This window comes from Phyllobates terribilis, unplaced genomic scaffold (genome assembly GCF_046119375.1).
Source record: "Phyllobates terribilis strain yellow unplaced genomic scaffold, ASM4611937v1 Scaffold_1__5_contigs__length_1240528914, whole genome shotgun sequence".
NCBI lineage: Eukaryota > Metazoa > Chordata > Amphibia > Anura > Dendrobatidae > Phyllobates > Phyllobates terribilis.
The window spans coordinates 360,205,038-360,229,845 of record NW_027362761.1 but is presented as its reverse complement, the minus strand read 5'-3'; the positions used below and the strand labels follow the sequence as shown (position 1 = coordinate 360,229,845).

The following is a 24,808-nucleotide window of genomic DNA, read 5'->3' as shown; positions in this document are numbered from 1 at the left end:
CATTGTAGATTATAGTTAAATTTAGACAAAATGTACAATTGGGGGAAGAAGGTTGAACTTGATGGACCTAGATTTTTATTCAACCTATGTAACCCTGCTTGTACAGTATAGCCTGATGGGTCATTAAAGAAAAAAAAACAACTGGAAATAGACTTGTTTTCATGGCATAAGGATGTGTGCTTCATTATATACCTGACAATTAGCATATGAAACACCAGTCTTGATGAAATCTCCCTAAATCAATCAAGCGGAATGTGCCCTATGTGAGGGTGACGGGTGCACATGTAGTATGTGATTCCTTTACATCCAGGTATATGAAAGTTTGTTTTAAAAATCTTTTCTCATGCAGGTTCCGTGGTAGCTGTCTGGTATTGTTGAGGCTTTAAAAGTCTCCTCACCTTGACATGCTTAACATGTCTCTCTCCTCAAGGAGAAATGTTACTATTTAGATACCAGTCTGACTCCTCTCACCCAGCCAAACCAGAACTCACACTTGGCACTGACGAGCGGCAGCACCCCGAAACACAGTGTCTGCAATTGAGTTTCTGGTTCTGGCTTATATCCTAAGTCATGTGATAAGGCTCATTAAAGGGTCATTATTGACTTTTAGGATTGCTACTTCCTGTAGGTGGCATTAGAGTTCTGGTCCTCTTCCTCTCTGAAGAGACCATTTGCATTTTGGTATTGTTGAGGGCATTTACCTGTAAATCTGCTCTTCAGTATGAGTCTAAGTAAGGTCGCCAACCCTTCCACTCTACAACTGACGCTCCTTGTTCTCTGCAAAAGTGTATAGGTTTGGCCGTGTTGCCAGCCAACCCCCTAAACTTGCTTTTTCTCTGCCAAACAGCACGACCGCTAGCAAAAAATGGTTTCTTCTGTCTCTCTCAAATTCAAATAGTGTGTAAAGAACATGATGTCAGAGCGCTGTGCACTGGACACGCCACCTAGTGGAAATACCGTGCACTTGTACGAAAAACATTCTCAACGTGCCTAAATAAAAATTCACATGATGACTCATACACGTAGTGATGTAAATCTATTTGTAACTCAAGCATTGGACCAATCTCCTGCTCCGCTAAGTGATATTCTTCGGATACATGTTATTTTACCCTGCATTAATGCTTTAAATGGCCCTGTGTTTGTTTTAAGTAGGCAAATAAAGTTAGCTGTCGAACTAGGCAGTGACCATATGTGCAGCCTTCTGAATGCAGTATCTTACGTATTTATTCCCTTAAGGACCAGGCTATTTTGGTCCTTTAAAGTAGCTCTGTAGGATTTCACATTGTAAACTGCTGCATTATTATATAGGACTCTCATACTTGATGAGGTTGGTGTTTTTACTTTGAAAATCCAAATGAGAATAGTTGTATAATCCTTTTTAAAAGTATTCTTGCCTAATCTTACAATGAACATTATATGAAGCCAGCTCTAATAAAGGCTGTACTGCAATAACAGGCCAAGAGAAAGTAAATCTTAAAAGATTTACTATTAGATGACCCCCCTTCTTACTAGCGCCAGTGTGTAGCCTAAAATAAACTCTATACTTAGCTCTCGGACCAGCGATGTTCCTCCTTTCTCAGTCCTGTGCCTCCTGCCCATATCCTGACATATGTCTTGTGGCTGATGATCGGCTGCAGCCTTCACTATTCCATCAGAGCAGAAGCAGCACTGTTTTTCCGCTGCAGTGGTCACATAACATTGATTATGTCAGAATACTGATTGGGGACACAGCCCTGATATTGGAATAACTGTGCCCACCTGGGAGCTAGATATACAATTGCTGCTCACTGGGGCCCTTAACCTCTTAAGGACCGAGCCACTTTGTACGTTAATGACCAGGCCAATTTTTTCAATCCTGACCACTATCACTTTGTGCGGTAATACCTTTGGAACTCTTCAATGGATCCCCCTGATTCTGAGATTGCTTTTTCGTGACATATTGCACTTCATGATAGTAGTAAAATTTATGTGATATGACTTGCGTTTATGTGTAAAATACACAGAAATTTGTCGAAAATTTTTAAAATTTTGCAATTTTCAAACTTTGAATTGTTATGCCCTGAAATCAGAGATATATGTCACACAAAATAACATTTTCCACGTGTCTACTTTACATCAGCACAATTTTGGAACCAAAATTTTTTTTTTGTTGTTATGGAGCTATAAGGGTTAAAAGTTGACCAGCGATTTCTCATTTTTCCAACAAAATTTACAAAAACATTTTTTTTAGGGACCACATCACATTTGAAGTCACTTTGAGGTGTCTATATGACAGAAAATACCCAAAAGCGATACCATTCTAAAAACTGCACCCCCTCAAGGAACTCAAAACCACATTCAAGAAGTTTACTAACCCTTCAGGTGCTTCACAGGAACTGAAGCAATGAGGAAGAAAAAAGTAACATTTAACTTTTTTTCACAAAATATTAAATTTAGACCAAATTGTTTTTTTTAATTTCACAAGGGTAACAGGAGAAAATGGACCCCAAAAGTTAAGCCATTTCTCCTGAGCACACCGATACCCTATATGTGGCAGAAAACCACTGTTTGAGCGCATTATCCGGCGCTCTACGCTGAGCACTTACTTTGGGGTTTCCATCTAAATCTCCAAATGACGTGATTCAGATGAAAACTTCAGGGATCCATTCACTATAATGAGATGAGTCAGCAGAGTTACTCTGGACTCCGTCTGGCCTCTGTTCAGCGTTATCTTTCTGTTCAGAGGTGCACAAAACTGTGGCTGACATCGCTTTTATTTACGCCTAAAAAGATGGACACCGCCGGATCATAGGTCAGACGGCGTCCACAGTGCCTCCATCTGCCTCATTATAGGGAATCTTCCGTCAGGGGTTTCCGTCTGAATCATTTATTTCAGAGATTTACATGGAAATCGCGGTGTAAGCGCTCAGCGCAGAGCGCAGGATAAATGTTCGCCGGGCCTTACTGCGATCTTTGGGAGGCAGAATAATTAAATCTGCAGCAGGTGAAGAATTGGTTTTATATATTTTTTACGTCGTTCCTCGTGCAGTATAAAAGTGGTTAGACGACTTTATTCTTCGGGTCGGTGCGATTACAGCGATACCAGATTTACCGTATATCAGGTTTTTATGGTTGACAGCTGTCGCACACTAAAAGACGCTTTTTTTTGCAAAAACTAATGTTTGCATCTCCATATTTAGAGAGCTGTAATTTTTCCATATTTCGGCTGACAGTCACATGAGGGCTTGTTTTTTGCAGGATGAGTTGACTTTTTTTATTGGTACCATTTTTGGGCAAATTACATTTTTTTGATCGCTTTCTATTCAGATTTTTGGGAGGCAGAATGAACAAAAAACAACAATTCAGGATTTTTTTGTTACTTGTGTGGTAAAATTGATAAGGTAGCTTTATTCTTCGGGTCAGTACGATTACAGCGGTACCACATTTATCTAAATTTTTTTGTTTTTGCGCTTTTAAATAATTTATTCTTTCTATAAAAGTTTTATTATCTTTGCATCGCTTTATTCTGAGCGCTGTAACTTTTACATTTTTCGGATGATAGAGTTGTATGGCAGCTTGATTTTTGCGGGACAAGATGACGTTTTCAGCGGTACCATTTTTATTTACATACGTCTTTTTGATTGCGTTTTATTCCACTTTTTTCCAGCATTATGATGAAAAGTCATAGTTTCTAATGTTGTTGTGTTTTTTTTGTTTGTTTGTTTGTTTTTTTTACGCTGTTCACTGAAAGGGTTAACTAGTGTGACAAGTTTATAGATCGGGTCGTTCCAGACACTGCGATACCAAATATGTGTATTCTTTTGTTTATTTTATTTTTTTACCTATAAATCTGTATTTATTATTACTTTTTTAAAAAACTTTTTTTACTTAGTCCCACTATGGGACTTTCACTTTTTTCACAGATATAATGTATTGCAATGCACTAGCATTGCAATACATTATACCTATATTGAAAGCTTCGGAGACTATGCTGTGCAGTGGTCTCAGGAGCTTTCCGTAGCTTGGTGACCTGGGGTCATCATGACGACCCCTGGTCACTATTGCAACTGTTGGGCCCCCGCGATGATGTCACGGGGGCACCGACCTGAAGGCAGAGGGAGCTCCTAGCCCTCTGCCTGCCTCCTGAACACTGCGATCGCTCTCAGTTGCAGCATTCAGGGGGTTAACAGCCACTGGCAGCGCTGAGCTCCGGCACTGATAGAGCAGCAGACGCTGAAATTTCAGCGTCTCCTGCTCCATCATGCTGTGATCGGTCAGTCAGATTGACTGACCGATCGCAGCGATCTGGGTGCAGGGACCGATGGCATGGGTCCCTGCACCCCTTCTCGTGCTGCTCAGCTGTCACAGACAGCTGTCGGCACTGAACTGGCAGAGCGTGTTTACACGCTGTGCCAGTTCAAAGCTATGACGGACACTGCACGGCAAGGAGCGGTAATTTACACCCGCTCATGCCGTGCAGTGTCCGTCATTGAGCGTCATGGGGTTAAAGGGGTTTTCCCACAAACAAAAGTTCATTTTAATTAATGGATCTTGGAAGAATAATAATTTCAACAATTGGATGTGTTTAAATAAAATGTTCCTGAGCTGAGATAATCTTATAAATGTGCCCCTGCTGTGTACTGTGTAATGGCTGTGTCTGACCGTACAGGAACATGATCTGATCATACCACATCTCATGGGGGAGGACACAAAAGAGAGTATACAGACAAGAGAGACCCCTTTTAAAGGAGTACTCTGGTGCCACTCCCTTCCGCATCTGAGAAGAGTGTTGCAAATAAAGTTACGACCCCCATATACTTGCCAAGATGCATGTACGATACCTGCTGACCTTGCATGCGTCTCAACAGACGTGGGGGTTGTATTGTGGGGGTTGTATTGTCACCGGCAGCACTTGATATAAAAAATAGCAGAATACCATTTTAAAATAATAATTTTCCCACGTAAGAATGCAAGTGGTCATGTAACTAACAAGCAAAACATTTGTTTGGCGAGAGACTAGACCGTTTATATCGGCATAAAAATCACTATCAGCAGTACTTCCCCCTTTGTAAACAGGCTGTGCTGCCGATGCTGCTGCTTATGATGTCAGGAGGGGTTTTCCAGTCTGAAATGAAGACTGCCGAATTCTGATAGTGTGCGATGTGCACTCTCATGATTCACCTGAATTCTTCAGGCAAGTGGGCAGTCACTTAAGCATATGTATGCGATTTCCATACTTGTGGTCTTGTACCGACTAGTCTCATCCAACTTCTTCAATTCTCTTCTACTGAGAGAAGCAAAGTCTAGTCTAGTCAGCACGGGATAGCACCTATGCAAATCGCATACGTGGAGTCACGATTCGGCAGTCTGCAGTCACAAGAGTGACTGCTGAGTTTTAATTTCAGTCTGGAAAACCCCTTTTTCTGGATAGCCTGTGTAAACTCGCCAGTAAACAAGCACCCATCAATTTGTATATAGCCAGTATGCGCTCTGACTAGGCCAATATCAGCACATCTAAATTAACCATTAGATATCTGAAAAAGCAGCACTGAGTGAAGCAACACAGTGAGAATTGATAAAAGAACTGAGTCTGTGTTCCTTCACAGGCATTCATAGAAAACCAAGCAACATGAATGGTGGTCATAATGAATCAGTCATTGTATAGCAGATTCTAGTTGTTGCTCTATGTGCTGTTCCTTTAATATGTGCACCTTCCTCCCTCACCGATCACCCCTTCACTGTATGCTGTGTCCTAATAGATGTATTAGCAGCCATACTGCAGAGCTCTTGGCACCTCCCACCACTTTCTCCACCGATCACCAGCTCTCTGGACTCCTTACGGTAATAAATCCCAGGAATCTTGCCATTCAGTGTGGCAGACCTGCTAACTGTGCAGTGTGTCTACTTGTCTGTAAACAACGTGTTAGGCTGTGTGCCCACGATGCGTTTTTTAAGCAATTCCGCTGCAGAAACGCTTAAACGCTTGGTAGAAGGTCTGCCATGCTCCCCAATGATAATCCGCAAGTGTTGTGCACATGCTGTTAACATTTCCGCTGTGGATTATCATTGCGGAGAAAAACGCAGCACTACCAATTATTTTGCGGAAGCACTGCGTTTTCGCCGCCATTGACTTGCATTGGAACGCATGGCTTACGCGTCACTGCATCTGTACATGCGGAATCCATGCTTTTCAATGTGCGGATGGTACACTGTTCTGGAGGAGAGGAGACTCTCCTCCATACCCGGGTACCATAGAACCTGTAAAAAAAAAAAAAAAAGAAAAGAAGAATAAAATAAATATATTTACCTTCTGATGGCCCTCGGTGTGCTTGTCTTCGCTTGCCGGCATATCGCGGTGGACTGAAGGACCTGCGCTGACATCAGTCATGTGACGGCAGGTCCTTCAGTGCAGTGTACCGCGAGCTGCCGGCAAGCCAGGACGGAGCAAATAAAGACTCCGGGGGCCATCAGAAGGTAAGTATGATATTTATTTTTTTATTTTTTACCATTCTTTATGGTCACACTATATAAATCCATGCCGTTTGCATGGATTTATATAGTGTGACCAAGTTGTCAAGCACTTTCCAAGTGATGCTAAAATCGCTGGGAAAGCGCTTGACAACCCGTATGCGGAAATGCATGTGAAGAACGCTTCACATCACCATGTCCCTGGCAGAAAAAACGCATGTACAATCCGCATGCGTTTTTTTCTACCAGGGAGATGCAAAATATGCTCAGGAAAAACCCGGAGCATTTCTGCATCGTGGGCACATAGCCTTAGGGTATGTGCACACGATGCAGAAATGAAGCAGAAAATTTCTGCATCATTTCTGCATCTCCCTGGCAGAAAAAACGCATGCAGATTGTGCATGCGTTTTTCCTGCAGAATACATGCGGATCCACATGCAGATTCACATGCGTTTCCGCATGCAGATTGACAAGCGCTTTCCAGGCGATTTTAGCATCACCTGGAAAGTGCTTGATAACTAGGTCACACTATATAAATCCATGCAAACAGCATGGATTTATACAGTGTGAACCGAGAGAGTGTATATACTTACCTCTGATGGCCCGCGCTGTCCTGCTCACTCCGTTCTCCCGGCTGCCGGCAACTTTGAATTGAAAGACCTGCCGACGTCAGCGTCACGTGACCCGTCACATGACTCTGACGTCACCGCAGGTCCTACAACTCACTGCAAGTGCCGGGAACCAAGCGGGAGCGCTGCGCGGGCCGACAGAAGGTAAGAATACATTTATTTTTTATTTTATTCTTCTTTTTACAGCTTTTTTAATGGTACCTGGGTGTGGATGAGACTCTCCTCTCCTCCACACCCGGGTACCATCCGCACATTAGAACGCACCAATTACGCAAGTACAAATGCTGTCTTGCGGAATTGGCGCGTTCTAATGCAAGTCAATGGCGGCGAAATCGCCGCGTTTCCGCAAAATTAATTGACATGCTGCGGATTTTTGACCGCAGCGTTAACGCTGCGGAAAAATCCGCATCATGGGCACAGCACATGCGGATTTCCATTGGGGAACATTGCTGCCCTTCTACCATGCGTTTTTCATGCGTTTCCGCGGCGTTTACGCAACTGCAAAAACGCCGCGGAAACGCATGAAATACGCATCGTGTGAACACAGCCTTAGGCTATGTGCCCACGTTGCAGAAATGAAGCAGAAAATTTCTGCTTAATTTCTGCAAGTCCTCTCCCGGAATTCCGCATGCGTTTATTGCTCGTTTTCCACATGCGGAATTGCCTTGCATTTTTAATGCATTGCACAAGGCAATTCCGCTTGCGGAAACGCAAAATTAATGGACATGCTGCAGATTTTTGAACGCAGCATAAACGCTGCGGAAAAATCCGCAGCATGTGCATAGAACTTGTGGAATCCCCTTGGGGACCATGGGGAGCGGATTACCTAGCGTTTCATATGCGTTTACGCTGCGGAAATTCCGCAGCATATACGTATGAAAAACGCTACGTGGGCACACAGCCTAAATCTCCTCTGTGCCACCTTTCTCATCTTCTGCTCAGTCTTCAGTCTCATGTGTACAAATACACATGAGACTGAATTTAAAGCGGAATAATGCCCATTCCGGCGTCGATGATGCTTGTAGAGGTGTTACTGCAACCTCTGGCTATAACAATTTTATTTTTCATTACTTTAGCTGTGTGAGAGTTTGTTTTGAGGGATGAGATGTAACAATTTAGGGATACATATAGTTTGTTGATTACATTTTATTCATTTTTTGGGAGAAATAGGGGTGAGAAAAAGTAAATTGTGTCATTATGTTGTGTTATTCTTATGTTGCTTATTGGAGAATATAACATGTTAACTTTCCATGGATCAGTACAAATATGGTGAGCCAAAATTATAATTTTGTTTTTGTACTTTTTGAAGAATCAGAGATGTTTAATTAAAAAATGTGTGTGTATAGGGTTTTTTCCCTGCCTTTTCTACGCCATACAGCAAAGAATAGCGTTCAGTAGATTCCTATCACTGTTATGATATGGATGATTCTGCTTAACAAGAGTGTCCACACTATCATATACTTAGCATAGATCAGCAAACTCTTAGTAACTACTCTCTTCAGATGGAGCTGATGGCTGCAGCCACTACAGGTTGTACTGAGCTCAATATGCTGTTTACATCTGGCCACTACCAGAAGTGTGACCAGTAGGAGACCCTGATATTGTAACCCCACCTATCATATGTTTATTTTATGCTAACAGCCTTCACTCGATCTCGAGTTATGGTGATTTGATCGATGAACGATCTGTAAGAAGATCGAGCTTGTGCTAGCCTAGATAGGTTCACCAGGGTATTCTCTGCCGCTATCTTGATTGTATGAAGCCATTGAGTTGCTGGTCTTCCTCTTTGCCTTGTTCCTTCTATTCTTCCGACCATGATATCCTTCTCCAGTGATTGCTGTCTTTGTATGATGTGTCCAAAGCAGGCAAGGTGTAGCTTGGTGATCAATGCTTTGAAGGACATGTTTGGTTTGATTTGTTCTACAATAGTAGTCAACCCTTTTAACCTGGTTCAATCTACACAGGAAAGCTAAGTTACAAAAAAATAAATAAATAACAAAACAGGAAAATCTTTGTACAGGGGTTGAATATTGCATGATTTGGTCATTTAAAACTCTAGCTTTTTTGTACAATGGATATTTGTGCTGCAGACCTTTCCTCTTTTGCTACTTTTGTGGTTCGTTGTCTGGACCCTGACACCATGGGCACAGTTGGAGCATGACTATAGCAAGATTTTTCAGTTTTGGCATTGTTGTCCTGCATTAATGGAACGTATCAACATGTCTGTTAAGCGCCAACTGTATATGAATGAAATAATTTACACTCTAATATTTGGGTCTTCATGTATCCAGTTCACATTAAACTTTGGTCTATATTGACCTTAGATTTGTCAGGAAACAATATCCTACACAAGCAATTTGTCAGCGGGTCATTGATGCAAACTTCTACATACTTTAACATTACAGCTATGAGACCCGCTACATGCTCCAGGGCCAGCATAGCTTTCCTGCATGTACCGCTGTGCTACTGCAGTAAAGTGACGCTTGGCTGACCTGTAATGCAGTTGAATCCATCCATACGGTGTTGTAGTAGTAACATAACATGAAGAGGTTGGAGCAGTTAGTTTGTAGTCATATTGTGGGGCGGCCTCTGTGCTTTGTGCAGATCCAACAAAAGGGACCAGCTGCTCTCTACTCACACAAAGTGAAACGTTAGATTTGTGACCATGAATAAGAGGTGATGTCATTAATTCCTGTTTTTCAGTTTTTGCTTTGCAACTGCTGGGAAATTGCAGGTGCACCGTCATTTGACTGCTAGTTATGTATGGTTTATTAGTAATTCTACAATCCACATAGTAAACCACATGTTACTGTGGTACACAAACTGATTCCTATCTGTTTACACAGGATCATCCTTCTTCTGGAGAGGACATGGAGATTTCAGATGATGAAATGAACACTTCACCCATCACTAGTGGAGACTGTGCCAAATCTATTGTCATAAATTCAGCAGTAACTCCCGTCATGCCTATTATGCCACCCGGATTTCCTCCTCTACCACCACCACCTCCACCACCACAGCCTGGGTTTCCCATGCCACCTCCTCTACCTCCACCTCCTCCACCAACCCACCCTTCAGTCACAGTACCCCCTCCTCCACTACCTGCACCTCCAGGGGTACCTCCTCCACTTATTTTGCCTCCCCCACCACCATTCCATCAAGGTATGTTCCCCATGATTCAAGGCGACATGATGAGTGCTCTTGGGACCCAATGGAGTGGAATGCCAATGTCCTTTCAAATGCAGACTCAAATGCTCAGCCGCATGATGCAGGGACAAAATTCATATCCTTACCATCATTTCTTGGGGAATTCCATGCAGTTTGGCCAGCATCCTTACCGTCCCTTTGCCATGTCTGCACATCTCGCACGAGGGCAGCCTTGGCCTCCTTATCCAAAGTTTGACCCATCTGTGCCACCTCCAGGCTATGAGCCCAAGAAGGAGGATCCACATAAGGCGACAGTGGATGGCGTGCTGTTGGTCATTGTAAAGGAACTTAAAGCCATAATGAAAAGAGATCTTAACCGTAAAATGGTCGAGGTTGTGGCATTCAGGGCATTCGATGAGTGGTGGGATAAAAAGGAGCGTTTAGCAAAGGTAAGTGCAGCGGATTTTCTATATGAACAAATTGTGACTTTGTATGTGTTTCTTTCTAACATAAAATGGTTTGCATTAGCTGAAAAAAATTCTTATTTTCACTGTCATTTCTGCTGCAGAATCTAATAAAAAATTGTCAGCTGTGCTATTGTTCTCCAAATACTAAGCAATGCTCAGAAGGAATTATTCTATAATATTGTCATTGTTGGAATGGTTGGAGCATCCCAATAAAAATGGATATGTATCTAAATATCCAGATATATCAAATCCAGCAGCAGACTGTTTTGTTATATCCTGTAATTTACAGACTGGGGGCTGTTTTTGGAGGAGACTGGCTGATGCTTTGCAGCCGTGTGTTTAGTGTGCTCTCTGTACTAATGGGAATAATTCAACATTTAATTGTTGTATGCATTATGACTCTGCATTATGTGTGATTATTTACCTACAATAAGTAGCCACCATATCTCTGTAGTAATACTTATCAACAAAGTATCAGGCATGTCAAAATTCATAGGTGACTCATTCCAGTTTCTACAATTGCCTCTTCTTTTATAACAGCAATCCCTGACACCAGTAAAATCTGTGGATGGCAAAGATGAAGAGAAACCAAAGCCAAGGGACCAAATAACATCAAGCCTGCTAGAGAGTTGGAACAAGGGAGAAGGACTGGGCTTTGAAGGCATAGGATTAGGCATTGGTTTGCGTGGTGCAATTCGTCTTCCCTCATTCAAGGTAACTAAATATTGTAATGTAATGCTTCTGGGTATTTGTAACCCAGTATTCATTATTCTAGCAGTACATATGGGACAGATGCCTTGGGAAAAAAGCTGTAGCATCAAACTACACATGATGTGTTTTCAGTTTATTTTTATTTATTTATTTATTTTACTCACTTTTATATAGCGCCATTAATTCCACAGTGCTTCACAGGCAATATTGGCACTGTCTGCATTGGGGCTCACAATCTAGATTCCCTATCAGAATGTCTTTGGAGTGTGGGAGGAAACCGGAGAACCCCGAGGAAACCCACGCAAACACGGGGAGAACATACTCCTTGCAGATGTTGTCCTTGGTGGGATTTAAACCCAGGACCCCAGCGCTGCAAGGCTGCAGTACGAACCACTGAGCCACCGTGCTGCCCAGTTTCTAACCATAGTGATACATAGTTGTGCATGGTAGCTGTAGTCAAAAAACATGATATTTTTAAATAGACTATTTGCAAAGTTAATTGAACTTGTGAAAATACCTAGTGGTCTTTAATGTGTACATTAAAGGCTTTTTATTTTTGAAAATAGTAAAGTGCACTTCAAATTTAATATTTTACCGAAATAGGTAGTTTCAGAGGTTGACACTCACTCTGATTTTCTTACCTTTTCAAGGTGCCTGCATACCAGGGGTGGGGAACCTTTTTCTGCTGTGAGCCATTTGGATATTTATGACCTCATTCGGGGGCCGTACAATATTATCAACTTATAAATTATTCTGCAATATTTGGTCAAACATATTAATTTTACTCACTAATGTGATGGCTGGAATTGCTTTTTTTTGGTGAGCTGTGTGATATTAGATAGTATTGATGATGTTGCTTGCTACTTGCAACTGATTTTCCAGTTTTGCATCAAACTGGAACACAGTCAACTATTTGCGATAAGTTTTGTAAAGAACAGCAGTAGGTTGTTCCAAACACAGATCTATATTACGCTGCTTGTCTCATCCAAATTGGAGGAGCATCATTTCTCACGTAACCGGACAGTGGGAGGTCTGCTGTCTACATCACATAGAAGAGACACTGAGACTGCTGTATATACATCACATAGGAGACACCAAGACTGCTGTTTGTACATCACATAGGAGACACCGAGACTGCTGTATGTACATCAAATAGGAGACCCTTTGACTGCTGCCTTCATCAAAAGAACAGGACGGCAGCGCAGTGTGTGCTCTTTCCATAAAGAACTTCCTGACGCTGGCACGCAGCATTCAGTAGTTAATGCAGTGTGTGTCTGCACGCAGTCTAACGATGAATTAAAGGGCTGCCAGCCACAAAACATGGCCAGCGTCCCAAGCACTGCAGTCTCCAGGAATCTGCCCCCGAGGTTCCTGACCCCTGCTGTATATGATGAGATTGAGTCACAGGAATTGATTGAAAACCATGCACCAAAAAACACTCATGGTTTACTGAAAATTGCATCAGTTTTATGGCAAGTGCAGGTGAAGAAAATAAAAACCATGTGCAGTAAAACTGCTTTGATTCTCAGTAAACAGCTACGCTTCCCACTAGGTGATTAATCCATATTCCTCTTATTAAGGTCAATACATAGTCTTCACCTCATTTATGTGTATAGATCTAAATCCTGTATAATTGGTTTTGACAATAATTGGGGATGCTTCTAGAACTGACCGTAATCATTCGGTAATATATATAATTATTACATTATAAATGTTTAACTTAAAGGTGAAGAGGAAGGAACCTCCTGAATCTGGACTAGAGGGAGAACAGAAAAGGATCCGTGTAACAAAACCAATTGATGAGGAGGATGAAGGTTCGCAATCCCAATTTATGAGTGATTTTTTTTATTTTATTTTATTTTATTTTTTTTTTTTATGGAACTTGTTGTATTAGCTATGTACTTGACTTGGTATTGGGACACCTACACATCATACCTGCAAATGGTTTTCTGAGACCTCATTCTGAATTCATGGCAATAATATGAAGTTCGTCCCTATAATCACTTTCACTCTTCCAGGAAGGGTTTCTACAAAATTTCTGAGTGTTTTTGTGGGAATTTTTGCCTGTTCATACAGAAGCACTTTTGTACAATGAAACACTGAAGTAAGACCAATGGGGCCTTGCTTGCAATATCTGTTCTAGTTCATCCCAAATGTTTTTGATGGGGTTCAGATCAGAGTTCTGTGCGGCCAGTCAAGTTTTAAACTCTCCCAACCATTCCTTTATGGACCCTGCTTTGCGCACTGGGGCTCAGTCATGCTGAAACAGACGAGCTTTCCCCAAAATTTTCCCACAAAATTGGAAGCCTATAATTGATTAAAAAAACTTGGTATATGTAAGCGTTGAGATTTCCCTTCACTGAAGATAAGAATGAGCCTTATCCGACCCCGGAAAAACAGCCCTATAGCATTATCCCTGATCCACCAAACTTTACAGTTTGCACAATTCAGTCAGGCAGGTAACATTCTCCTGACATTCACCAAACCTGGACTTGTCTATCAGTCTGCCAGATAAAGAAGTGTGAATAATTACTCCACAGAACACGTTTCCGCTGCTCCGACATCCAGTGGCAGCGTGACTTGCGCCACCCCATCTGACTCTTGGCATTGTGTTTGGTGATGTAAGGCCTGCATGCTGCTGCTCAGCCATGGAAACCCATGATGTGGAACTCCAGAGCTCTGCAGACTGTGGGTGACTTTTAGCCACTGTGTTCTATAACTTTGTGTTCTTTCACCTGTGGCTGAGTTGCTGTGGCCCCTAAATGCTTCCACTTTTCAATAACATTTCTTACAGTTGATTGTGTAATATTTATTATGGAAGAAACTTCATGAACTGACTTGTTACACCGGTATCGACCACACTGGTATCATGGGCTCTCCAGAATGAGCCATGCTTTCACAAATGTTAGTAATGGCAGACAGCATGGCGAGGAGCTGGATTTTATACACCAGTGGCAATGAGATCTGACTGGTAAACCTGAATTCAATGATTAAGATATGTGTCGCAATACTTTTGTCCATATAATGCTTGTAGACACAGGAATGTTAACAGAAAAATAAATTGAGAATATTCTGCTGCTTTCCTCATTGCAGAGTGTGAACGAGAGAAAGATGTTAATTTGGATCCAACAAAAAGTGACACAGATTCTGTTACTGCTCGGAAAAGGCCAGTCATACCCCTAGACAGTGAAGGGGAAGATGAGGTGGAAAGTGAAGCAGAAGAGCCCTCAGATAAGGAGGACACGTCGTCTGAGAAGGATGAGGAGCGGGATGATGAATCAGTTGGTGCCCTCTCTAGTAAGGTATGTATTGTCATCTTTTTACCACCTCTTGATAAATAGGGAAGGGGGTCTTGTGGGCATTCGCTGTATGAATCTCCAAATTAGGCTACATTTGCGCTTGGTGCTCTTTCACTCCTGAACCCTGTGGTATTTCCAAGGCAAAAGGTTAGAACCACAGGAAGGGTGTTTCTAAAGTCAAGGAACATGGAGTAATGATTAGAAAACTGTTTATTCATTGTAACACAATCTGAATTCAATATATTGGGCACTAAAATGGTGTTTGACTTTGCACCATCCAGTGAACATTTATTTCTACAAGACCTGTACAATTGGACTACCCAACAGAGCAAAGAGGAATGAGCTAACGTTACAGTACAAAGCTGATTGAGACTTGAGTTCAAATATCTGCTAAAAGTGCCTTTATGAAATACTGACTGGAGCCCCACTTTTTCGTATTGTATAGTTGTGATGATTGTCATTTTTCTAGAGATTGTTTTCTGTGTGACATTGGAGCACACTTTTTTTTAAAAAAAAATAATGTTAAAAATAATAATTAAAGTTTGATTTAAAGGTCTAAGTTGGGAAAACACTTTTATATAATCAAAAGTTATGGGTATAGATCTAGATTTTTAGGTGTTCACAAATTGAATATCTGACGTGTACTTTCTTCCATTCTTGTCTGTTTTTTTAGCATTATGTTGAAGCTGGAGAGGACGATGATCTAGAAACAAGTGAGAAGGAAGAACAAGACTCGGATGAAGGTAATACATTGTAATTGTGTCCTTTTTAATACCAATTTGCTTTTTGTCCTTTTATTGCCCATATTTTGTATTCTGATCCAAGCTTTGGTGTGTCCAGAGTCCAGGATCCAGATTCTTTGTGATTGTGATGACTACATGGGCTTTTGCAGTTTAGGAGGGGGCTGGAGGGCAAGCAGAGAAGGCATAATCTGTGTCGTCTCTGCATGTTTTTGTATTCAGGTATAGATCAGTATAATAGCGGTGATCTTGTAGGTTGTACAGGGCTTTTTATATGCAGATGTGCAGGGAACACAGAGCCCTAATGTTTCACAATACATCTATATAAATGTAGTCACATATAAATAAGACCAATAATTCCGTAGCAGGGGGTGCATAAATCTACAAGTACCAGTTTTCCACTTCCTGCATGAGAAAAGCAGATTTTGCCTTGACTTGCATTTAATACATTTAGTTTATGCCAAAGCTATGTTAACCCAAAAGTATCCCTGCCTGGATGATTGTCCCTTATATCTAGTTGCATAGTTAGTACTGTTGAAAGACACATGTCCATCAAGTTCATCCAAGGGATGGGAAAGGATAACGGGCAGGGGTATAAGTATATCCATAATGCTTGGCACTGTAAAAAAAAAAAATAATAATAAAAACTTAGCGTTTTTGAAATCCTCTATGGTTCCCTTTGTGACCAGCTCCAATAGTAGGCTGTTTGACATCTTGGTCAAGAAACTTTCTTTTTTTTTTTTTTTTTTTACTTTCTCCAGATGAGGGAAGTTATCCTCATGTCTTTTTTAGGGGGACTTACCTGAAACAGCTTTTGACCATATTTTTTGAATGGCCCATTTATGTACTTATAAAAGTAATCATGCCCTCCTTAGTTGTCTTTTCTCAAGACTAAATAATCTTTCTTTATAACGAAGATGTTCCGTGCCTCTAATCAGTTTTGTGGCTCTTCTTTGTATTTTTTCTTACTCAATGGCTTCCTTTCTGTGAACTGTTGCCCAGAACTGAGCTAAATATATAAAAAAATAATAATTGGAAAATACGTTTAAAACTAGAAATATGGTTGCTTGTCAAAAACTAAGCATAACTTTGTGAGCTTTTATTAAAGTCCTGTGGAAGAAATCTAAACATGGACTATGTGTTTGCAAGACTCAATATATACCACAGATTCCTGGATCATGTTTAAAAACCCCTTTACAGCCTGTGCCGTATTTGTACGCACAAGGCTGTAACCCCCGGTTCAGTGAGGGCTCTGGTGCTGAGCCCGCACTGAACCGGGCACATGTCAGCTGATTATTGCAGCTGACATGTGCCCGCAACAGCCGCGGGTGGAATCGCGATCCACCCGCGGCTGTTAACATGTTAAATGCCGCTGTCCATCTCTGACAGCGGCATTTAACAGCGCCGCGCCGGAAGCGCGTCACTTACCCCGCCCATCGGCGACCCCATCACATGATCGCCGATGGGTTGGCATGACAACCCTATGTCTGCAGCAGACCCCAGTGGGTGTCATGAGCTGGTCGCTATGAGTGCCACCTAGTGGTCAGCGCTCATAGCACAGGACGATTTCTGCTGCATAGAGGTGATCTGCTGATCATCTCTGTGTAGCAGAGGCGATCAGACAAGTGCTGCTTCTAGTTTCCTATGGAGACTATAGAAGCAAGCAAAAAGTGAAAAAAAAATGTTTTTAAAAATATTAAAAAAATGTAAAAAATATAAAAGTTTAAATCACCCCCCCCCCTTTCGCCCCATTCAAAATAAAATAATAATACAAAATATGTGTATGTGTTTTTTTTTTTTATCACTGCCTTCAGAATCGCCCGATCTATCAATATAAAAAAAGAATTAATCTGATCGGTAAACGGCGTAACGAGAAAATATTCTAAACTCCAGAATTACGTTTTTTGGTTGCCGCAACATTGCTATAAAATGCAATAACGGGCGATCAAAAGATCGGATCTACCCCGAAATGGTATCAATAAAAATTTCAGCTCGGCGCGCAAAAAATAAGCCCTCAGCCAGCCCCAGATCCTGAAAAATTGAGATGCTACGGGTCTTGGAAAATGGCGCCATTTTTATTTTTAGCAAACTTTGGAATTTTTTTTCACCACTTAAATAAAAAAAGAACCTATACATGTTTGGTGTCTACGAACTCGTAATAACCTGGAGAATAAGAATGGCGGTCACTTTTAGCATTCAGTGAACGTGGTAAAAAAAATTTAAAAAAACATCTGTGGTATTGCACTTTTTTGCAGTTTCACCGCACTTGGAATTTTTTTTCCCGTACACGATATGGTAAAACTAGTAATGGCGTTGAAAAGTACAACTTGTCCCGCAAAAAATAAGCCCTCACATGGCCATATTGACCAAAAAATAAAAACGCTATGGCTCTGGGAACAAGGGAAGCAAAAAACGAAAATGCAAAAAAAACGGAAAATCCCAGGGTTGCGAAAGGGTTAAAGCTTTCCAACCAAATTGAATTTTCTGTCTTTTATATAGAGGATGTATCCAGTGTGGCCTCCTCTAAAGCTGAAGTGGATTCCTCTGATGAAAGTGAAGAGTCTTCAGAGTATGAGTCTAGTTCTGAGTCTGATGATGATGAGGAGGACGATGAAGATGATGAGTCAGATTTTGAGGAAGAGGATATCGATATAGAACTGGATGATGATCTGGATGGGGAAGATGATGTTTTCAAAGGTCTTTCTGGGCAGAGTACTCCAACCAAAACTTCTGTGGTAGAAGAGTTAATGGATGATGGTGATGGTGACGTTGTGGAATATCCTGCAGTCTCAGCTTTGGAGGAAACTGCAACTATGAATACCAGTGGTTTGGATATCCCAGTAGTTTATTCCAAAGATATGTTGGAACCAGACACCCCCTTCACAGAACTGCCTGACAGGACGGTAGAAGTGGATGAAGGCAAGGATGTGGAAAAAGCTCCATCACCATCTAATCAAGGTAACACATGAGACCTTAATATTTAATTTAAACAAGGTTCAGACGGCTGTATCTTACAGTCGGTTTACAGCGCTGAATGACTGCAGGTATCTTAACCTGAACTTCATAAATGCCAATGAGCAGGTAAGTTTGGGTCAGGAGACCGAGCATTGCGATCCGTACACGAACCGTAAAGTATGGCTATCTGACCCCACTTTAATGTCTGGCAATCGCAGAAAAAATACTGACATCATCTACTATTGTCGTTAAGCCAATAGTCAATGTTCTTTTACAGTAATGTAAATTGAAGTGGGGAAAATCTATTTGATGATTTATTAGCCATATTCATGTAACCACCTCAAATGATTCAACTAAATAATGATAATTTTCCTTAAATTCTATGTTTTCTTACATTTTAAAAATTGATGATCTCTCCTTCAATTGGCTGATTTTTAAAGTAGATGTGTTGCACCAGAAGTGACACAGGTCTGTACACTGTGTACTTGCCCTGAGCGTTACTGCAAGTTCTCACATTGTCCTGTATGGGAGACAGCTTGCAGAACCTAGTAGATAGATTATTAATATTAAAATCACCTGGTTTTATGGAGTAACCAAGCCACAGTCTAAGTCTTCACATTAAATACATAAATGTGGAAAAAGCAAATCTAAGCATTCAATATTGTTTTCCACTTCTTAGACTTCTGACCTATGACTATCAGTTGTGCAACTAGTTTAAGTTCACTTTTGTATTACTTCCCTTTAAAATCGATTATAATTCTACTGCACAATATTGTGGTAAATTAACCGTGACGATGTCCTCCTGACAAATTTATTCTTTTCAATGCAGAAGACCCATCTGAAGTGTACGTGGAGCTGCACTTGGAGCCTGTTTTGGAGAACCCAATTATAGAGGCCCAGGAGAATGTAATACGACCTCTAACACCTACTGGAGCCTTTGGAGAAGCAAGCATCCTTCTAAAGCCTGAAGAAATTTCTTCTGATACTCAACAACTACATGTAAAATTGGCACCTTTCATTGTGGAGGATGAAGTACTCTGTCCTCGGACGCCTGGGCGAGATGCAGCTGCTCATTCTGATTCAGAGGTTCCTCCTCCAGGTGTCCCCAAAGTAGCCCTAACTGCCCTTCCTTTGACTCACAGTCACAATAAAGAAGAGGACCTACCAGTACATCATGAGAAGAACCTTTTCCACTTGGCAGTCACAAAATTGCTATCTGAGGAAGAACTTCCAAGGACGCCAGGTAGAGAATTTTCTGCCAAATCGTCTCATCTTGAGAAGTCCCAGAGCACCGATACTGTCCCGGCCACACCTGGCAGTGATGCTCCACTCACTGGCAGTAGTTTAATTCTCGCTTCTCCTCACATTCCTGGTAGCCCATTCTCCTACCTTTCCCAGTCACCTGGTATAATAAACAGTGCTATTCCAAGGACTCCAGGAAGAGACTTTAACTTCACTCCAACCTTCCCTGAATCTAATGCTACCTTCCCATGTCATCCATCAAGTAAGAAACCCTCAGTTGATGAACCAGATGAAAAATCATTTAAAGAACCAGTCAGTGCTTCCTTAACTATGAATAATGTTCCTTCTCCCATCCCATTTGCGAGCTCTCCAAGAGGGGATCACCAAAAAGACATCGGGTTAATGGGTGATGATCTGGAACCATCTGAAATTCCTGCCTATTTTACTGATAAGTTAATAAGTGAAGAGAGTGAGCCAGAACTTCAAAAAGTACACCTGCCTACCACAGAAGAATCCGCACCTTCACCTACTCTTCCTCCTACTAGTAGGAGGAAACCTGGACGGCCCAAAAGACTCCCTCCTTCCACCTTACCTACAGATGATAACACTGAGAAGATCTTAGAAGCTCTCCCTATGGGTGGATTGGTAGATGTTTCTATGGAGAAGTCAGTTATCGATCAAGCTAGTGACGTCTGTGGCATTAAAGATCCCGCAGCACTTCCTTTAGACTTCCGGAATGAGGAAAAATGTCATATCCCTAACTATGAAGCCATAAACCAGAAAGTCCCCTTGAAAGAGTTGGAGAACCAGTGGAGAAAGGACATAAAAGAGGAGGATGATATTACTAAACTCAAAAGACCACGAAATTGGAGGCTGAAAAAGAAGTATGAGGAAATTTCAGTTTCTCCTGAATTTTCTCCTCATCGATCTCTCTTCAAGCCCCGTTCAGAGTTTGAGGAGATGAGCATCTTGTATGATATATGGAATAGGGGGATTGATGAAGAAGATGTCAAGTTCATGTGTGTTACCTATGATCGGCTTCTACAACAAGATAATGGCATGGATTGGCTCAATGACACCCTATGGGTCTATCATCCTCATATCCTTTTTAGAAATGTGCCTTTGTTTTTCTTTCTATTTTAAAGGGAACCTGTCGCCCCGTTTTTAGCTATTATACCGGCCCCAGCATGTTAGTGATGGCAATGTGCATCACTAACAAGGCACATTAGGCACGCCCACAGCATTGCATTTGATTGCCGTGTCTGGCCCGACTTCACGGCAACCTCGTAGTATATCCCGCGCGTGCGCACTGCCCATCCGCTCCCTGGGCATGCGCACTGACTCTGGGTGTACAGCCCCAGGTTTGTTAGATTCGCGCATGTGCCAGAGCCGCTCTGAGTGAGCAGCTACATGATGTGAGCGCGCACGCTGTGTGTGTCACTGTGTTCTCACTCCAGTCTGTTCTCCGGCGCATGTGCACAGCAGACATGAAGCTGGGGCTGTACACCCAGAGTCAGCGTGCATGCCCGGGGAATGGATGGGCAGTGCGCACTTGCGGGATTTGATGTGTGGTTGCCGTGATTTCGGGCCAGTCACAACAATGAACTGCAATTCTGTGTGTGTGCGTAATTTCAAAAGTCCGTGACTGATAAGATAAAATCCCCCCCACCCCTATGCCTAAAAGAAAAGGTATGTGAGGGGATCCCCTAATAATATAAAGGGTTTTTTTAAGCCTAATACTGGGAGATTTTCTTTGGCAAAAACTTGTTAGTGATGCACAGCACACTGTGGCTAGTTTAATGGCTAAAAACGGGGTGACAGGTTCCCTTTAACTATACAGACTTGCAAAATCGGCAGTGTATCAAATACTTATTTTCCCCACGTACAAAGAATAGAGAAGTCTGTAATTTTTATCTTAGGTACACTTAAACTGTGAGAAACAGAAAATGACACTGTATGATTTCTATATAATTAATTTGCATTTTATTGCATGAAATAAGGGTTTTATAAAATTGAAAAACAAAATGTAATATTTGGTACAGAAACATTTGTTTGTAATTACAGAGGTCAGACGTTTCCTGTAGTTATTGACCAAGTTTGCACACACTGCAGCAGGGATTTTGGCCCGCTCCTCCATACAAATCTCTAGATCTTTTTGGTTTCGGGGCTGTCGCTGGGCAACCTAGAGTTTCAGCTCCCTCCAAATATTTTCTATTGGGTTCAGGTCTGGAGACTGGCTAGGCCACTCCAGGACCTTGAAATGCTTCTTACGGAGTCACTGCATAGTTGCCCCGGATGTGTGTTTCAGGTCATTATCATGCTGGAAGACCCAGCTAGGACCCATCTTCAATGCTATTACTGAGGGAAGGAGGTTGTTGGCCAAAATCTCGCAATGCATGACCCGATCCATCCTCCCTTCAATATGGTGCAGTCGTCCTGTCCCCTTTACGGAAAAGCACCCCCAAAGTATGATGTTTCACCCACCATGCTTCACGGTTGGGACGGTGTTCTTGGGGTAGTACTCATCCTTCCTCCAAACACGGCGAGTGCAGTTGACACCAAAAAGTTCTATTTTGGTCTCATCTGACCATATGACCTTCTCCCATGCCTCCTCTGGATCATCCAGATGGTCATTGGCAAACTTGAAATGGGCCTGGACATTTGCTGGCTTGAGCAGGGGAACCTTGCATGCCCTGCAGGATTTTAATCCATGATGGCATAGTGTTTTACTAACAGTAATGTTTGAGACTGTTATCCCAACCTTCTTCAGGTCATTGACCAGGTCCTCCTGTGTAGTTCTGGGCAGATTCCTGACCTTTCTCAGAATAATCCTTACCCCACAAGACGAGATCTTGCATGGAGCCCCAGACTGCGGAAGATTGACAATCATCTTATGTTTCTTCCATTTTCTAATAATTGTGCCAACAGTTGTTGTCTTCTCGCCAAGCTGCTGCCTATTGTCCTTTAGCCCATCCCAGCCTTGTGCAGGTTTACAATTTAGTTCCTGGTGTCCTTGGTCTTGGCCATAGTGGAGAGGTTGGAGTATAATTGATTGAGTGTGTGGACAGGTGTCTTTTATACAGGTAACGCGTTTGAACAGGTGTAATTAATACAGGTAATGAGTGCAGAGTAGGAGGGCTTCTTAAAGAGAAACTAACAGGTCTGTGAGAGCCAGAATTCTTGCTGTTTGGTAGGTGATCAAATAGTTATGTCATGCAATAAAATGCAATGTAATTATTTAGAAATCATACAATGTGATTTTTCTGGATTTTATTTTTAGATTCTCTCACATGTGAAGTGTACCTACGATAAAAATTACAGACCTCTCCATTCTTTGAAGGTGGGAAAACTTGCAAGATTGGCAGTGTATCAAATACTTATTTTCCCCACGGTATAACCTCAAGAGCGAGCTTATTGGTTTTAATATCCTCCTAAATATACTCAGGATGTTTTATTCCCTAAACCAGGGGGCGGCTCAAACAGTAAAGCACTCGTTGTTGTCAGTGAGGCACAGCTAGTAAGGTCTTTTTTCTTAAAGCACTGACGATGAGCTGTAGAATCAGGATACAGTAATCTTTGGTTAGTATAACAACATTAACTCATTTCCTTCTAATTGTAACATTTTACACAATTTAGAAAGGTTTTTCAATTTGGTATGGACATCCACTGTAGATGGTGAGGCCAGATGTCCCTATGATTTTTCAGGTGAGGAATCATTAGGCAAATTTGACAAATGGCAGATTTATTATTGTGATTGCGGCCTCTAATTTTCTACAAATTTATTATGTCTTTAAAATAATGTTTGCATCTCACTTGAAGATGGTGTTTGACGTGTATACGTTGTGGCTTATCTGGAAAGGGATGTTGCTGAAATGTGACACAAATTTAGGCGCATTATGAGTGGTGTGAGTAAATCAAACAAGATATGGTGTTAGAAAGCTGTGTAAAGATGCATGATATTGATTATCCAACTTGAGTGACTTCTACATTGCCAATGAAAGACTCCACGTTTGTATTCCTCCTATGTGCTTCAACATCTTTGGAAACCAATTTTATTTTTTAAAGGCTCAGCAATGGCTTTTAAAAATACCCATAGAAAGCAAACTACATGTTAAACTTGGAAGATGTAACAATTGCCCATGAAAATAAATAGATAAATACATACACAAACACACATTGCTCTACACCCTGTGTACTATATATACAACATACAGTACTCTATCATGTATCAGTAACTTGCCTGCAGCAGTATCCTGGACAGGATCATGTGCGGAGGCTGTGCGTGATATTGGTGCAAAAAAGGCTTGTAATCCAGCACAAGGGATGAATGTATTCAGAAGGGAGCAAAGGATCCTGAATACTGGAGTGCTGCTTCTATAATTTCTCGATATATTGTGGACTGGTATGTGCCCGGGGAGCTTTGCACCAAATTCTTTTGCTGGTGCTGTTCATTATCATCTTTTTCTATATTTATATTTATATAATATACTCTGCTATTGTGGTTTGCTTCCTCACAACCTGGAATTTCACTGGGGTTTTTTTTGGAGGGTTTGCATCACTTCATATAAAGAACATGCCTAAAATTGTAAACATTTGGTATTCTTTTTATTGTGAAGCAAGCAACGAATAGGACAAAATAACTGAAAACTTCAGTGTGCATAACTATCACCCCCTAAAGTCAGCACTTTTGTAGAGCCTCTTGCAGTAATTGCAGCTGCAAGTTGCTTTAGATAACTCTCTGAGCTTTCCACTTCTTGCCACTGGAATATTTGCCCATTCCACAAGGCAAAACTGCCCCAGCTCCTTCGAGTTAGATGGTTTCCTCTCTTGAACAGCAATCTTCAAGTCTGACCACAGATTCTCAATGGGATTAAGGTCTGGGCGATGACTAGGCTACTCCAAAACATTTACACGTTTCCCCTTAAACGACTCGAGTGTTGCTTTAGCAGTATGCTTTGGGTCATTGTCTTGTTGCAAGGTGAGCCTCTGCCCCAGTCTCAAATCACAGACTGACTGAAACTGGTTTTGCTCAAGAATATCACTGTATGTCACACCATCCATCTTCCCCTCAACTTGGACCATTTTCCCTGTCGCCGAAAAACATCCCCACAGCATGATGCTGCCACCACCATGTTTCACTGTGGGTATTGTGTTCTTCTGGTGATGAGCTG

The 24,808-nt window shown here is 41.6% G+C and overlaps 1 protein-coding gene across 1 annotated transcript in view; it reads left to right on the top strand.

Moving 5' to 3' along the window:
• Positions 1–24,808, top strand: part of SETD1B (SET domain containing 1B, histone lysine methyltransferase) — a 62,934-nt gene that overhangs the window by 15,964 nt on the left and 22,162 nt on the right. Inside the window, exons 7-13 of the mRNA XM_073676269.1 lie at positions 9,923–10,672; positions 11,231–11,404; positions 13,128–13,215; positions 14,495–14,703; positions 15,374–15,443; positions 17,940–18,398; positions 19,225–20,736. Of these exons, the coding sequence (XP_073532370.1) occupies positions 9,923–10,672; positions 11,231–11,404; positions 13,128–13,215; positions 14,495–14,703; positions 15,374–15,443; positions 17,940–18,398; positions 19,225–20,736 (3,262 nt within the window). The remainder of the gene's footprint in view (positions 1–9,922; positions 10,673–11,230; positions 11,405–13,127; positions 13,216–14,494; positions 14,704–15,373; positions 15,444–17,939; positions 18,399–19,224; positions 20,737–24,808) is intronic.